General features: G+C 41.2%; 1 protein-coding gene across 1 annotated transcript in view; it reads left to right on the forward strand.

Annotated features, from left to right (window-relative positions):
• Positions 1 to 12,340, forward strand: part of PAH (phenylalanine hydroxylase) — a 70,256-nt gene extending 57,916 nt beyond the window's left edge. Inside the window, exons 7-13 of the mRNA XM_063075784.1 lie at positions 1,604 to 1,739; positions 3,280 to 3,349; positions 5,090 to 5,146; positions 7,068 to 7,163; positions 7,719 to 7,852; positions 10,239 to 10,354; positions 12,297 to 12,340. Coding sequence (XP_062931854.1) covers positions 1,604 to 1,739; positions 3,280 to 3,349; positions 5,090 to 5,146; positions 7,068 to 7,163; positions 7,719 to 7,852; positions 10,239 to 10,354; positions 12,297 to 12,340 — 653 coding nt within the window. The remainder of the gene's footprint in view (positions 1 to 1,603; positions 1,740 to 3,279; positions 3,350 to 5,089; positions 5,147 to 7,067; positions 7,164 to 7,718; positions 7,853 to 10,238; positions 10,355 to 12,296) is intronic.
• The last annotated feature ends 5,354 nt before the right edge of the window (positions 12,341 to 17,694 follow it).

Raw genomic sequence — 17,694 nt, forward strand, 5'->3', positions numbered from 1 at the left:
GCTGCAAATATGGTAGGTGCCCAGCAAATTTAGACTGAATTGGAATCCGAGTAAGTCAGTGGGTCAATCCATTCTCTGGGTGGCAGGCCTCCGCACAGCATTTCCAGGGGAGATAGGTGTTTTCTTTTCTGCCAGGAAGGTGTTAATTCAGCAAAATCAAAACAAAACAATCAGCTAACACATACTGAACACCTACTATGTGCCAGGTAAAATGAAGAAAAGTAGGGAGACAGACCACAGATTTACAGAGATGAAGAATTTTCTATGCATCAGAGCTGTGCAGTGATGGACAACTCTGGGACAAGGAGCCAGGGAAACTACGTGGTAGGAAAGAAGTTGTGCCTGGGATAGATGGGGGATGGGCTGGATGACATTTTGGTCCTTCCATTTAGAGAGTCTTATCAGCAGGTAAAGGAGTGGGAATCCGAGCAGAATGAGTTTCAGCCTGAAGATACAGAGAGCATCGGGGGAGAGACAATGGTGTTCTAAAGACATGCTTTACCTAGTTCTTCCTGTTTCCATGGCCAATAATAAGAATACCAAAATAACTATCAGTAATACTAATGGTTGGGAGTTATGTAATAGTAACTAAGAGAACAGACTCTGAAACCAGACTGCCTGTGGCTTGTGACCTTAAACAAGTGCTTTAACCTCTCTCTGTCTCAGCTTCTCCATCTGTAAAGTGGGGATGAGAAACACATCTACCTGAGAGGGTTATTGTGAGGATTAGTTAGTACATGCATAGAACAGGGTCTGACACATGGTAGGTAAGGCATAGTGTTAGCTATTATTATTATTATTCTTATCACTGTCATTAAGATTTGCCTTTCCAGTTTAGAACAAATTGAGAGACAGATATAGGAACCAGAGAGATGGTGAGAAAAATGTCAGCTTAAGAAAAAAACTATTTAGAGAATGGGCTGTAGGTGCACAGCCATGGACTTTCTCATGTCCTTCCCTTAATTAAACTTAGCTGCCAATTCACAGTGCGTAGTCCATTGCAGAGCCAAGAACATGCCAGAATGCACTCTTCTGCTGGGCAGTTAAGAGAGAAAGAGCAGTAGAGAAAGGACTAAATTGAGAATATTCATTTTCTCTTCCCAAACGCTCCAATCAGACAATCACTCCTTCTCACGGGATGGCTGTGAGGTGCACAGGGAAGCTGGAAGTGCTGCTTCCGTACTCTTCCTTCTGGAAAGTATGGTGAAAATTCTCTCCCCAGTCTGGAAACGTGAAAGGTAGGGAATAAGTGTCCCACTCTAACAAACAATAACAAAAGCCAAACTAACTGAGTGTTTCCGGAGTGCTAGACTCTGTGCTAAGTATGTTATAGTCATTAGCTCTTTTGATTCTTGAAATATCCCTAAGACATATCTGTCTGCATTTTGCAGATGAGGAAACTGAGGCTCAGAAATGTGGATTCACTTGACCCTAAATCACCCAGCTAGAAAGTAGTGGGGCAGAGATTTGAAGTCAAGCCTACTCGGCATCAAGGCCCATGTCACTGGGCAGTTGTGTGCGCTTTTCCTTACTTGAGGGTCTTCAGGCCCCTCTGGCTCTGCTGTGATGGGCTTTTAATTTCCTTTACTTCTTTGCTTCCCAGCTTGCACTGGTTTCCGCCTCCGACCTGTGGCTGGCCTGCTTTCCTCTCGGGATTTCTTGGGTGGCCTGGCCTTCCGAGTCTTCCATTGCACACAGTACATCAGACATGGGTCCAAGCCCATGTACACACCTGAACCGTGAGTACTGTCCTTCAGCTGCCAGTGCCAGCCACAGGGATTGCCATTGCTTCCTGCTCCAGGAGCGAGGTTTGGGTTCATTGCTGGCTGGTCCACAGGACTAGTTGCCTGCATTGTTTGATGGCAGTACTAGGAGAGAAACTCATCTATGCTGGGGATTTTCTCTGTCCTAACAGACCAGAATGTGAGATACTGCATTGAATATCAATACCTGTGTGTGATACATGATGTTCAAGTCAGAATAATTAGTATATTCAATGTTATACAATGCAATCAATTTTCATGGCCCTTTACCAATTCCTCCCTTACCCCCTGCCCCTCCCCCTTTCCCACCTCTGGTAATCTCAGTTTTGTACTCTTCTTTGGAAAGTTCAATATATTATTATTATTATTATTTAGATGTAAGGGTGTGCATTTACAAGTGTAAACACATAAAACTGCATTCATTTATACAGTGAAGACTTGTTCACATGGCAACATTATAAAGCAATTTTTGTACTTGTCAGTTTAATATTTTGCCAGGTATATGGAGTTAACAACACATTTTAGCACTCAATTTGGAACATTTTCTTTTTGTTCTTGGAATATAGTTGATTGTACATATCTGTGGGGTACAGCATTGAGTATCAAGACCATATTGATTGCAGATGTGGGCATCCTGCGAACAAAGGATTAGGATCTCCCCTGGCTGAGGGAAGGAGAAGTCCGGTTCATGTTCCAAAGTCAGAGCTATGAGGTTCCAAGTGGGAACAGGAACAAGTGGCAGCCAAGCCATTTCAACACCTTCTAAGTATACATCTAGATGATTATAGTCTCTCTTTGCCTAGATGGTGTCTGGGCTGGATGGAGATAGAGAATGGTTGGTCACTATGCTTCCTACTTTGAGGTTTAGCCATCTTCTGAGTCAGATAGGAATTATGCAATTTATACGAAAAGGAAAAAAAAAAAAAAGACCCCAAACAGTAGGAAACCCAAAATTGTTTTTCCCTGCCCACAATGTTTATTGCTACACATCAGAAAAGACCTGTTCCTAATGGATGTGGCACATGAAGAGTTAAATAAATTTAACTTTTCTTCCCTGACCACTGCCCTCCTCCAGACTAAGAGAAGAGCAGCACTATTTTTTTTAAGTCCCCCATAGGAATAACTGAGCATATGGCATCTGCCCAGGAAAGTCAAGACCAAGGAGAGGACCTGGGTTGGGAAGTGTTCATGACCCCAGCTCACACAGGTGTATGGGAGTTTGCCTGTAGGAATATTGGCTCTTTTGCCCCACACCCCATTGGACATACTCCTAAGACCCTGGATGTTATGTGCCTGCATTGTGTGCTGTCTGCCTTTGCCTGTTCCTACTTTTCTTTCTCCTTCTTCCTTTTCTCTCATACCTTGCCTCATCTGACCCCAAACTGTGCATCTCACTTATTTGAGGAGCAAGGTCATAAGCCTCCATGAGTTACTTCCTTTCTCCTTGCCCATTCCTCATGTAGAAAGACTGGTTTAACCCTCTCCCCATCCAAACCCTGTGTTTTCTGTCTTTTAGTGATATCTGTCATGAGCTGTTGGGACATGTCCCCTTGTTTTCAGATCGCAGCTTTGCCCAGTTTTCCCAGGTAAGGAACAGACCTCTTCAGCCTTCTAGTTATGGGGCTGAGACCTGGATTGCTCAAGTGAGTTGAGCCCATGGAGGACCGTCATACCCTCTGCAAGAGTGAGAACTGGGTATAGTACTATGATCCCATATGAGGCAGGTGTGCGGTTCTGGGGCGCTAGCTAAATACCCTTTCCAGGGACCACAGCATGGGCTGGTGAATTGCTCATCCTCTGAATCCTGTGTGTTGTTGAATTTTGCCAATCACACTTGTCCTACCAGGTGTAGTTAAAGAGCCTTTTTAATCCATGAAATTCTCCCTGATTCCCATGCAGAAGTCACCTCAACATCTTTTAAGTTCTCCTACTACTTTCCCCCACTCCCTCTAGGACCTTTGCCACTTTCTAGTGGGCAAAGTCATTTGTGTGTATGCTTGAATTAAATAATCTGATATTTGCCAAGAATACAATGCTAATTCAAAAAATGAGCCAGATGTCTCACCATCATCATCAGAGCAGCAACCTAGACCTTGACTCATCTTTCACAGTGGTGAGCAAACTCAAAAACTTGCTTTTGGATGAGTGAAAAAATTCTACTTCTCTCCAGGCACTGCGAGGCAGCCTAAAACAAAGGTTGGGTAGTTGGGACCATGGGAGAGTTGAATGATGGCTCTGGGACACCTACAATTCATGGCAACTTCACCCTTCCAGTAACTCTAACCAAAAGCACTTGGGGACATTATCGAATCCTTTTTCTTTTACCCCACTCATTCTAACTATTCCTTGAACCAACCAACATTTCCTTTCCATAGGGAGCTTTTACACTGGCAGTATGCCTGGTCTACAATGCACTTCCCTCAGATGTCAGTAGAACCAACTACCTCACCTCCCTCAAGTCTTTGCTCAAATATCACTTTCTCAGTGATGCTTACCCTGGAACCCTATTTAAAACTGAAGCCTCCCCAGGATGCTCTGAGACTCCTGATCTCCCCTGTCCCTTTCTCCTTTTGTTTCTCTTTCCAAAGAACATATCAACCTCTAGCATACCTATGTGTATGCTTATTATTTATTGTTTGTCTCCACTGTAAACCACGTGGTCAAGGATCTTTGGTACACTGCATGGTACATAAAAGGCACTCAATAAATATTTTTGGAATGAATGAATGCATATAGTAGAGAAGACACACACAAAAACATACATACACACATGGGAAGGCTACAGCAAATGCTGTAAAAAAGACAAAGAGACCACTAGAGGAATACTGCAATTGGAGCTGTGATGAGAAGTGACTCATGACATTTCAGACTCTCCAGCTATGTATATGCCTGGTGGATGGGTGTCAATCACTTCTCTGCAGTTCTCCTGTGGTGTTTTCAGGGTACATGATTAAGACATCCAATACTCTATCTAATACTCCCATATATTTGTGCTATGGGAGAATAATCACTAAGCTGGAGTCAAGAAATGAATCTTTAGACACTAACTGACTGTGTGACCATGAGCAGGTCACCTCCCTTCTCTGTGCCTCAGTTTCCTCATCAGTAAAGTGAACACAAAGGACCGAGTGGTGGTAAAAGGTTTTCCCTGCTCTAGAGATCTTTGATTCTATGATGTGTAGCCAGGGGTGACTTGTGGGCCCTTCTAAAGTCATCTGGCCACCCATCACTTTCCTGTGGTCAAGTACCGGCTTGGTACTGAGGGTAGATGTTGAAGATGGGCAAACCCCAGCTGTGTCATTGACTCTGTTTCTCCACAATTACAGGAAATTGGCCTTGCCTCTCTGGGTGCACCTGATGAGTACATTGAGAAACTCGCCACAGTAAGTCCCTTCCCTCCCCAGGTCGATGGTGGGAATGCCATGCAGCCTAATGGCCCTCAGATCTTTGAAGTGCTTCTCCTCCCCTTAAAGCCAGATCATTTGGGGAAAAAAACCAGAATGTGGTGGGTTACATTTGCACAAGGGAAATTTCACATTTTGATTTCTCCTTAATGGTTTGATTTTGAAATCAGCTGCATGCAGATGTTTATACATGATTTTAAACAGAATGTCTTGAAAGCACCAACTGTAAAATACCCCTCAAAAACCCTTGGATATAAAGTGTGTGTATAAAGTAATGTGGATTCACAGCTTTGAAGAGGGAATATTTACATCTCTACCTTTGCACTGGAGCCAGCGATGGGATCTTTCCTTTCTCAAACACAAGGTAGAAATGGGGAAGGACTTTTCCATTCTTGCTGAACACTTTTCTCTCCCAAGTATATCTGATGACTCTCATCCATTGAAGCTACAGAAGCAGCAACTCTTCACTGCAGGTGATTTCCTTTCTTTATACTCATTACCAACTTCAGCACATCTCTTCCCAGCCATGTTTCTACATACTGTGCGCAGCTTATATAATGTGCCCAGGTAAGCCACATTTCTTATAATGTGCCCAGTCTGAAAATTGAAAAATAAAAATTTATAACAGAATTAGGGACCACAGACGAATGCAAACCTCTCGTTAAAATGCATCAGCTTAGAAATTTACAAATTCAACTCATTAGACAGGCTAGAAACTCCTAGGAAGTTTATCCTCAGTGGCCAGCTGCTCTGTGACTCTGGGCAAGTAGTTTTTGCTTCCTCATCTCCACAAATGGATACAATAGTTTATATTCTGCCCATCTCAAATGTACATCATGAGGGTCTAAAGAGTTAAACTTGTGTGAACATGAATTTTAAAATGTCAGATTCTGCAGAGATGCAAGAAGCAGCTTTCAAAGAAGCTGCAGAGCTGGATAAAATGTCTCACTTGCACAAAGAAAATAAACTGTGGTTCCTCGCTGTAACAATGATAAAAGGACCCATCACCAACCTAACTTCTACTTTAAAAATCCTGTTATTGATACAGTAGGCTGGGAACAGTCCTGGATTCTTCCTGTGTCCTAAATTTACTGTGTAACTGTAGACATGGTATGCCTCCCTGGCTGAAGACTCCCCATCTGTTGGGAGGAGGTCAGACTGAGCTCTGACAGCCTTGCCAGGTTTACCATTCTTTAGTCCAATTAACAAACTTAACTACTAACCCACCCATCATTCTCCACGATTGTGACTATCTTCAGCAGCTAACTGAGCCCTGAATTCCTCTTGGTCCCAAAACCCCAGGATTCTCTTTCCCAGGCCAGGTACCAAGGACATGTTGGACTGAAAGCTGTTGAAAGAAAAGGACTTGGTTATTTGGGGATATAAGTGTAGTGATTGACCTCAGAAACACCCACAGTTTTAGCATGGATGATGGGATGCTCCCCTCATTGGTTCTATCACTACCTAATCCCCTACCTCCCACTGTGTGCTTATAGAATTGCCCAATGAGCCCTACCGACTTAAGAGCATCTTAGGAACAATTCACGAGCCCTACTGACTTAAGAGCATCTTAGGAACAATTCACTCTACTTGATGCCACAGAGAAAAAAGCAAAAGGGAGGAAGGAGTTCCTGTCATAGGGAGAGGAACTTGCTGGGGTATCCTTTTGGGGCTTCCTCAGTATCCCCCAGTGCTTCCCATCACACTTTACATTCAGCCAACTCTTGACTCAACAGGTGACTGGATAGGGAGAGACACAGAACACGGAGAAGTGATCCCACATCACACTGATTCAAAGATCAGACCTGCAGACTCCCACCAGGGCATCCTGTCCTTGGCCCTTGGGTCTGCTGCCTTTCCCTTCCTTGGGGTGTGCTCTCAGTTTGGCTTTCCATTCCAGATCTACTGGTTTACTGTGGAGTTTGGGCTCTGCAAACAAGGAGACTCCATAAAGGCATATGGTGCTGGGCTCCTGTCATCCTTTGGTGAATTACAGGTATGACCCTAACAGGAACCAAGGATGGATTTGACAGTGGTAGGTGCAAGAGACTGTTCTTGTTCTCTTGGTATTGTTTAAAACCCATTTATGTTCATTTTGAGTTGCAACCAGGGGGCTCATCCTCCAGTGTTTGGTACCTTCGCAGCTCTAATTTGATCATGGCTGTGGGTGTTAGAGGTAGAAACTGAACTGCAAGTGCACAGGTCTCTAGGGAGGAGGGGCCTCCTGATCCCAAGGTTGAACGAAGTGTGCGTACAACCTCGTATGTACTAAAACACATGCCAAAAAATGTGGTTGGCTCCCATATTGTTTGTTAATCACCCTACCTGAAAGTGGTTGGAACAAATTACTCTTTTCTATCTTGGCTGTGTGTTTTAGACGAGCCATGAAGGGTAGAACCTAGTGTATGCCAAATCCTTTCATTTACTGCATTTGGGCTGGGGTGTGATGGAATCAAGGTGAGATGAGGCAGGTGCACAAGTGGCCTGTGGGCTGCAGCAGGGACCACTGATCCTGATTTAACTGTGAAATCTTTTTACTTGGGGCCTGCAGTACTGCTTATCAGACAAGCCAAAACTCCTCCCCCTGGAGCTGGAAAAGACAGCCGTCCAGGAGTACAACATCACGGAGTTCCAGCCCCTGTATTATGTGGCTGAGAGCTTTAATGATGCCAAGGAAAAAGTGAGGTGAGGTGGTGACCAAGGTGGGCCGTTAGCTCTGTGGGTTCCTGACTCAGGCTGGTGTTGGCCAGGAGAGTGGACTCCAGACCCCACAGCAACTTTGCGCAGCAGACAGGGTTTACCTCCCCACCTTTTCCACCCTTATCCTTTCCCACTGTCTGTTGGGAGGCTGGGCATGCTGATCCCTGCAAATAGCCCTGCCACCTGTTCCCTGTTCACTGTAGCTCCTGTGTACAGCATGGCCACAAAATTCCCTCCATCAAATCGGTCAGAGAAGTCTCCTAACCTGAGGAAGTCACTTCTTCACTGGATTCTCTGAGACACCTGCAGAACTCGCTCCCTCATCTCCTTTTTATCTTCACCCAAATATGATCTTCCCTGTGGGTCTTTCTCTAGCCAAAGTATTTAAAATCTCTACCCATCCCCTGCCACCAGTACTTCTGTGATTTATTTTTTTCCTTAACAAGTATTAACTTGCAATATGTTATATAATAACATATATAAGTTCCTTGAGGGCAGGAATTTGTGTCCTTTCTGTTTCCTGGTCTTTCCTAAGCCCCTAGATCAGTGCCTGGCACAGAGTAAGACTCAGTAAATAACTGGTAAAGGCACCAATGTCAGAGGCAGTTCAGCAAGGCTGGCAGAGCGGTGCCTGGACTCTGAGACTCTTGGCCTTGGAGCTGATAGCCCTGCCCACAGCCTGCTGGAGCAACCCTCAACAGACTCTCCTCTAAGCAGGAGACAGGCAGGGCAGAAGGTCTACCTGGATGCAGATATCCTGGCACTCACTGTTGCCATTTAAAAAAAAAATCTTATCAGTGATGGATGACAGGAATAGGACATGTAGGCCTCTGGGATTCTGTGGAGCTGGGTATGTCACCTTTCAATGCACTGGGCTTAGGTAATTAAAGGTGAAATGCTGGCTCACCAGTTGACTTGGTCTGGCCTAAAATTACTCCCTTTCTCTTCTTTCCTCCAGGCCTCTCAAGTCCTTCCTGTTCTCCTTTTTTAGTTCTCTCCTAAACTCTTCCTCACAGTGGGAGCCTAGTTTTCCTTCAGTCCCCAAAGGCTCCACTGTGCCATGCCTGGGACCCCTTAAGGGTTATGAATTTTAGTGCATTAGCGCATCCATAATCTGAAAATCTGAAATCTGAAATGCTCCAAAATCTGAAACTTTTTGAACACCAACATGAAGAGCAAAGGAAATACTCACTGGAACATTTAGAATTCTGGATTTTCAGATTAAGGTTGTTCAACCCATATGTATTCTGCAAATATTCCAACATCTGAAAAAAACCTGAAATACAAAATACTTCTGGTCCCAAGCATTTCAGATAAGGGAAACTCAGACTGTACTACTAATTCCTAATTTTACAGGGGAATAAGGAAATTGGGGTGCAGAGGAGTAGAGCCTCTTGCCCATGATCACAAAGGCCGTAACTGGCAGAGGAAAGATTTGAGCCCAGCCAGCCTGACTCAGAAACATGGGGTACCACTCTTGCCAAACTTGGAGGGCCCAACTATCTCCCTTATAATTGTCTTCTCAGGACAGCAGCTTCTCTTTTTACCAGAGGCCAACTTGGAAATATCATTTGAGATGTCTTTGGAATATCTTATTAATTATATTATAGCTTGATGTTCCTCATAAAGGTCCTCATGGTGGATTCCTCCCAGAGCATTGGGAAGGCAGGAAACCAAAGAGCACAGGCCAGAGTCAGACTGCCTGGGCCCCTGCCCAGTTTCACAACTCACTGACAGTATAAACCTGGTGGTCACTTAGCCTCCCCAAGCCTCAGTTTCCTCATCCCTAAAATGGGAAGAGTAATAGTATTTCCCTCCTAAGGTTTTTGTGAAGGTTAAATTAGGAATGATATTTGTAAAGAGCCATTAGGACTTAACATACTTCTTGTTACATAGGAAACACTCAATCCACATGAAATTTCATTATAAACATAGTGTTTTCTTCAACACTTGGTTGTGTTTTCCTCTTTGTGTTGATTGTCAAGTATCTCAGAGTTTTGTTTTTTTTTTTAAGCACTCTTTGGTTAGGTTTTGCTTACTCTTTTAATTTTATTTAATAAAATTAAACGACTGTATTCAGTTCTGTTATATTCGGTGCTTTTATTATAAGCTACCTCTGCCTTTTTTGGAGCTAGGTAACCAAATAGATACATGTATCTGTGTGTTTGTATGTAAACGTAGACACACAAAAAGGCTTCCCAAGAGGACCCCACTCAAACTCAATTTCACGTCTTAGCGCTGGCTTTGGAACCCTCTGTCCTAGTGAGGTTTCAGTGCCACTTACAGCAGAGTGAAATGCCACTGAGAAATCTTTTAGAACTACTTTCCTCCCAATGGTGCTCTCCACTCAGGCCTGCGGTTTTGGTTTCAGGAACTTTGCTGCCACAATCCCTCGGCCTTTCTCAGTTCGTTATGACCCATATACCCAAAGGATTGAAGTCTTGGACAATACCCAGCAGCTTAAGATTTTGGCTGACTCCATCAACAGTAAGTGACTTATACCCTTTGAGGCCATTCTCTTTCCTAGTAATAGAAGATTGTGCTTTCTCACCCCCGCTATAGGAACAATCATAAATTTACTGAATATTGAATTAAGGAGAAAAGCATCTCCATGTAAGCCACAGGTTCATTGATGGAAGAGAACTTAGTAGAAAGGCCAGAATTGCTTTGAGTCTCCTTTCTCCTTTGATCTTCCTAGATTCCACCCCACCTCCTGCCACCATGCCACCTCTCCACACCTGGCCTGTCACTGCCATGTACCGCTTTCTCCTTTGCCTCTCTATCCCTTCTGCTCCACGTGTCTAAATACCACTCTGCCTAGAATGGCATCCCCTAAGAGCCAGGTTCTGTCTCCTTTACCCACCGTCCAGTAGCTCAACTAGTGGCCTTCCACTCTTCCTCAGTAATCAGGATATTATAATAGTTGCTCTTTAAAAATCAGTGTCACCTTGCTCATCACCTCCTTCTCTCTCTTGCCCTTCATACTCACCTCCAGCAACACCGATCAACTTTTAGTTCCCATGCTCTCTCCCGGTTCCCAGCTTTTACCTATGCAGTTCCATATGTTTAAAATATTTTCCTTCCCACTCCCATTTAGAGATGTCCAGCTCCAGTTCATCTTTTAAGGTATCTCTTCTTGTCAAAAGACTGGTTTTGATGTCCCTGCTATGTCTTTGCATTTCTACAGACCCCTCTCTCAGAGGACATTATCATTACATTGTCTTCTGGTTGTTTACTTGTCTGTCTTCCCAACTAGACCTGAGCAAAGATCCAAGTCAGGTTCACTCTCAAATCCCCAGCACTCAGCCCTATTCCTAAAAATTATATTAGGTGCTCAAGAGCTATTGAATGAATGGATGAAACTACCAAAGGTGGCTGGGGTGGGGGCAGAGCCTAGAGAGAGGAATTTTATGCCAGGTTGTATGGGGTATCCCTGCCATATGTAAAACCAATGAAGGCCAAAAGGGCAGGTGGGCTTGGAGTGTTCCTCTAATACCCTTCTGACATTGCCTAGGACTATTACAGTCACAATCCATTAGATATGGCCACCTGAGATCAACCAGTTTGGAAAAGCCCAAGGCTTATTCACCCCCATAGACTCCATCTTGGACACTCAACTGGAGTGTATTTGTCCACTGAGGAAGCCAGCCCAAATGTTAAAGTCACAGAATGACAAAGTTAGGAACTGAAGGGTCCTTAGAGCTATGTGACCTTAGGTAAGGCCTCATTGCCTCTCTTTAGTTCTGTTTCCTCATGATCTAGAAGGGAGTGAGACTTGTTCATCTCCAAAGCCCCTTCCACTTCCGTGAAGAGTCTGTGTCCTTGTGGCCACTAGGCATGTGAGAACATGGCATAAGTGGATGTGGCTGCATCACACCTTAGTTCAGTGGCCTAGCCATCTAGGCTAAGCTATCCACTTAGACGATGCATTCTCAAACTTCAGTGTACATCAGAATCACTTGGAGAGCTAGATAAGAATTAATAGTCCTGAGTCATAGCCCCAGACTAAATTTACTAAATTTGTGCTAAGTCTTGGGAGTTTGTATTGGTAATAAGACCCCAGGTGATTCTGACACAGGAGGTTTGTGTGAACTACATTTTTAGGTTCAATGACTTAGCTCCTTGAAGAATCTATGGATGGTCATGTAAAAGAGAAACATAGCAGCTAGTGATTTGCCTGGGGAGAAACTGTGAAGTCTTTCCTGGGAAATGGCCTATGGAAAAAGGAAGTTAATTAATAGCTCTTGCACTTCCTAAAACATGTAAGTACCTATAACATAACTGTCCAAATCCTACCTCCTTGGAGGGTGGAATGTCACCTGGCTCATCCATGTATCCACTGATCTCCTAAAGCTTTGCACATTGTGGACACTCGAAGGGTGTTTGTTCATTATGTGAGTGACTCATTTGGATGGTGTTTTATTTGTAGGTGAAGTTGGAATCCTTTGCAGTGCCCTCCAGAAATTAAAGTGAAGCCATGAACAAAGCTTGTTCTGTCAACTGAGAACCTGTTGATGGAAATCCAACTGCTTCTTTTATCTGAAAAACTCTGAAAAGCAAAACTTAATTTGAAATGACAGCCTTAAATCCTTTTTGGAATAAGATGGAGGATCAACAAAGAGATAAAAATAATCTGAAATTACAGTACATTAATACATACCCCAAAGCATAATGGTAACTCTTTTGGGGTCATCTTTGATTTAGAGATGATAATCCCATATTCTCAATTGAGTTCAATCAATAATCAGTCACATTTCATCAAGGTTAATTAAAATTTGAGACCTGCTTCATTCATTCTTCATATATACTTTTGTTATTTGCCACAGAGAACTCCTAATGGGGTATATATAGCTAAATAAAAAGTGCAAGACTGTCATTAGAATTGAATTATTGGGTTTAATATAAATCTTAACTTACAAAGTTTATTTTCTATTTGAGTTAACTAGGATTCCAATTACTGCTTTGTTATTGTACCTGTGTAGATTTCCTTTAATTCAGGAACCCATTAAAATAGTTACAAACATTAAAGTTTGATAGCATTATATAAAAATATTTTTGTTTCATTGTAATCATAAATACTGCCGTGTAATGTAATAGAACTTCCCACCTGTTCTCCACAACTTTCAGTGTCAAGTTTGGAACAAACACTAGAACTGATTAATTCTATCTAACTGTGGGGTGACTATGGTTAACAATAATACGTGTTTCAAAATAGCAAAAAAAGAAGTTTTTGAAAGTTCTGCCAACTACATGTATTGAAATGTCACACTGTACCCCCAAAATATGTACAATTATTATGTGCCAATAAAAAACGTAATTGTCAAGTCTGTTTTGGGAGACATTTTGAAGACATTTATGATGTAGCACATATGCTCATCAAAGCCATGTCTGGATAGTCAAGACTTTGTTGAATTGTGTAGTTTACATGAACATGTGAATACCTGAGAAGGAGTGGGGAGAATAACAATATCTTTCAAGCAATGATTTCTACTTCTCACACTACTTTACATTTTATTTTGGAAATAGTTAAGTCTTAAAGGATTTGTATAGTGCTTCTTTAAGTGTGGTTTTCACACCAGCTGTAGCATTGTCAACAGTAAATCCTGGGCACCATCCCAGCTCTACCCAATTAGAATCTCTGTGAATGGAACCCAGAGATCTGCAGTTTTAGTAGCCCAGGTTATTCTATTTTTATTCACAGCCAAATCCACTGGGTACATTAAGTATGAGAAAACCTGACTTCTGCTGGTCTGTCTGCCACTTGCCAATTATATCACCTTGAATAAGCCACTTCTCTTCTTTGGAACTCAGTTTCACTCTAACAATGAGGGAGTTAAACTATTTAATCCGAGGTCCTTTCTAGCCTTAAAAAAATATGATTCAAATTCCCATGTGTCTTTAAATAGCTGTCTCTGATCCACTAATAGGGTATAATAATAGACATCTAAGTATGCCAGCTGGGAGGAAAAAGTAATTTAGTCTGAATGTGTCTGAGGTTTAATTGCTTTGTAGTCAGAATTTTCATGTCTGTATCTATTTTATCATGTATTTGTAGAACCCAGTGATTTTAAAAGTGAAAATGAACTTTTTCCTTTGGTGTTCCTCTAGACACCAAACATTCTGCAAAAGGATTATTTTAATGTTTCCTTATTTGACATTAGAAGTTAATTATTGACTTTGGAATTTAGATATTATATTTTAGACTGAATGTTGAATAGTGATTTCTAGTCCTAATAAAAATATTTTAATGTTTTTGAAGTTAAATTTAAGTTTACATTGTGGTTTTCACAAAAAGAAATTACATACTTAATGGAAGACAAACTTTGAATTTCTAGTAGTGTATTATTTCTTAGCTCTTTTTATCTGGATCCAAAAGCCCAGTGTACAGCAATGGGATTTAAAACATTTCCAGTATGTTAGTATTAATATTTGTTTAATTTCTAGTAAATGAGCAGTCTTTTAGAAATAATAGCGATGTTTCACTGACATGATCACATTGTGTGAAAATAAAAGAAATACATATAAAAACATTACAAGTGTGTAGCCTTGGTTTTCAATAAGTTTCTGAAAGTAGAAATCTAAATTTTAATTCTAGGTTTCTGAGTTATATCATTTAGTTGTGTTTCAAAGATTCTATCAATAAAATGTCAGATTTATGAAAACAGGAACCTTGACTTTATTTTCACTTCTGAAACCCTTTGCACCTAGCACATAGTAGGTGCCCAATATTTTTTTTTAAAGAATATTTTGAATGAGCTGCATCACAGGGGATATAGTGAAGGTTATATCTCACAAACAGACTAATTTATAATAAAAAAGTTTAGAAACAATGAAATTTGCAATTTTCTCTTTTAAAAACTATTGAAAAAATTGCACCTTAGTCTAAGTTGAGATTGTTTTTAAAGAAAGATATTGTCCCTTGTACCAGTTTACACTAGATTATGGCTGGTTAGTTTGTATTTATACTGCTTGGATAATAACTACAATATGGGAAGTGTATAATAAATGTTTGTTAATAAATATAGTAAACAAAATTACATCAATGAAACTTCACAGTTGTCCATAATGGAGCTGAAATGTTCAGAAAGCATTGAGTCACTTAACAGTTACAAAAAATCACTGAGGAAATAGAAAGCCTATGGAAAATGGGTTTTGCTGAGGAATGAGAAAAAACATGTGATAAAAATTTCCTCTTCCTAGTGCAGTTTGCACCGCCCCCCACCCTACCACACACACACACACACACACACACACACACCGAGTCACTGCCTTTTAACAGCTATCCTGTGCAGTTTCAAAAGCTATAAACCATAGTAGATTTGATGTGCTAGAAATGGCTCTAAAGATTTCTGTGCTGTAAATGTTCTTCTCATTTAAAATCTTACTTTCAACTTTGCTAGTTTCTAGGCAGAGATGACCTTCTCATCTGTAGTAAGCACAATTATTTTAAAGAATAAGCTCAGTGTCATAAACAATTGCAGAAAAGATTTAATCCTAGCCCTGCAATGTAAATGCAACTCTCCCCTGTAACATTATTTGTAATTGTTCAGGTTTACTCTCCAAAAACACTTGTTTTGTATCTTTCTTGCATATTACTTTTTTAATAACAATCTCTAAATAATAGAAAATCCACTAAAAAAGAAAAAATACAGGTAGTGACATCAGCAAGATGTAGGAATAGGAGATTCAGGCCTTCATCCCTCCACAAAAATCAATAAATAGAGCATTATCCATGAATAATAATAGCTTTGGGAGGGCTCAAGTATCCATTTAAGACCCTGCAGCAATACATTAAAGCAAAACAATGGAGAATAGCCACACAGAAAGTATCACTGGGAAGATTGGTGTAACTGACATCCAGAGACAGCTAGAAACAAAGAAGAAGGAGGGGGCTATAAGTATCAGCCAGTTGGCATATGCCACCATGGTCCCCAGTGTTCTGATTTGCAGAGGACACTAGCATGTTTTACCCATGAGGTTAACAACAACTATCACTACTGTGGACCCCCTAGAGATATTTTGGTCCCTCCACGCATGCCCATGATTCAGATGCTAGCTCCATGGCTACACCAGAAGTGCCATTCATCAGATCCTAATGTCTCTGCCATCACAAGTGTGCCTACAAGCGCGACCCAGTGCCAAAATTTATCCTCTTGGCCACAATTCTGCTGATGGAAGAAAAAGAGATCAAGAGGATGCCAACAGCCTTTGCCATCAAAGACCTTGATGGCCATTGCCACCACTGCAAACAACTACCTATGGCTGCTGGGTATCCATGCAATCTTCATCAATGTTGACTTCAGCTGACAGAGCTGCATGGAGACCATGCTGCTGTACTCTCACTGGAGCCAGAAGCACTTTAGCCCACCCAGCAAGGGTCTTTGCACCCACCCATAAAGGAAGGTCTTTCCCCACCAAAACCAGTCCATAAAAGGAATAGGTACCTGCTCCATCTAATGCACAGGCATCAACACAAGGCAACAAGAAACATGAAAAACAAAGAAACAACACCATCAGAACACAATTTTCTAGTAACTGATCACAAAGAAATGGAGATCTATGACTCGCCTGACAAAGAATTCAAAATAATTATTTTAAAGAAGCTCAGTGAACTTCAATAAAATACAGAGAAACAATTCAACAAAATCATGGAAACAGTAAGTGAGAAAAATGAGAAATTTAACAGAGAGATTTGAATCATAAAAATAACCAAATGGAAATTTAGGAGTTGAAGAATATGATGAATGAAATGAAAATGCAATAGAAAGCATCAATATCAGAACTGATCAATCAGAGGAAAGAACCTATGAACTCAAAGACAAGATATTTAGAAATATACAGTCAGAGGAGAAAAAAGAGAAAAGAATGAAAAGAATGAAGAAGGTCCACAGGATTTATGAGACAACATCAAGAGAGGTAACACTCACATTTTAAGTGTCCATAAAGAAAAAGAAGGGAGAGAAAGGCCAGGAGCTTATTTAAAGAAATAGTGGCTGAAAACTTCCTAAATATGGGGAAAGATATAAACATCCAGGTACAGGAAGCTCAAAGACTTTGATCAGATATGGTGCAATACACCAAGATATAATCAAACTGTCAAAAATCAAAGGTAAAGAAAGAATCTCTAAAGCATCAATAGAAAAAAAGATCCTCACATACAAGGAAATCTCTTTTTTTTTTTTTTTTGTCTTTTTCGTGACCGGCACTCAGCCAGTGAGTGCACCGGCCATTCCTATATAGGATCCGAACCCGCGGCGGGAGCGTCGCCGCGCTGCTAGCGCAGCACGCTACCGAGTGCGCCACGGGCTCGGCCCCAGGAAATCTCTATATGGCTATCAGTGTATTTCTCAGCAGTAGCTTTGCCAGCCAGGAAAGAGTGGAGTGATGTATTCAAAGGGCTGAAAGAAAAAAAGTGCCAACCAAGATTACTCTGCTCACCAAAGTTGTCCTTCAAAAATGAAACAGAAATAAAGATGTTTCCAGAGAAACAAACACTGTGGGATTTTCTCACCACTAGACCTGACTTACAAGAAATGCTAAAGGGATTCTTTGAGCTGAAATAAATGAACACTAATTAGCAGCATGAAAACAAATGAAACTATAAAACCCATGGGTAAAAGTAAATATAATGGTGGTGTGGAAATCACTTATATTTCTAGTATAAAGGGTAAAATATTAAACCAGTAAAAATAACTACAACTATAATAATTTAAGGGATACATAATATAAAAATGTAAATGTGACATCAAACACATGAAATGCAGGAGGGGGGAGTAAAAGTGTAGAGTTTATGTATGAGATCAAAATTAAGTTGTCATTAGCTTAAA

The sequence above is a fragment of the Cynocephalus volans genome, chromosome 12 (genome assembly GCF_027409185.1).
Source record: "Cynocephalus volans isolate mCynVol1 chromosome 12, mCynVol1.pri, whole genome shotgun sequence".
In the NCBI taxonomy this organism is placed as follows: Eukaryota; Metazoa; Chordata; class Mammalia; order Dermoptera; family Cynocephalidae; genus Cynocephalus; species Cynocephalus volans.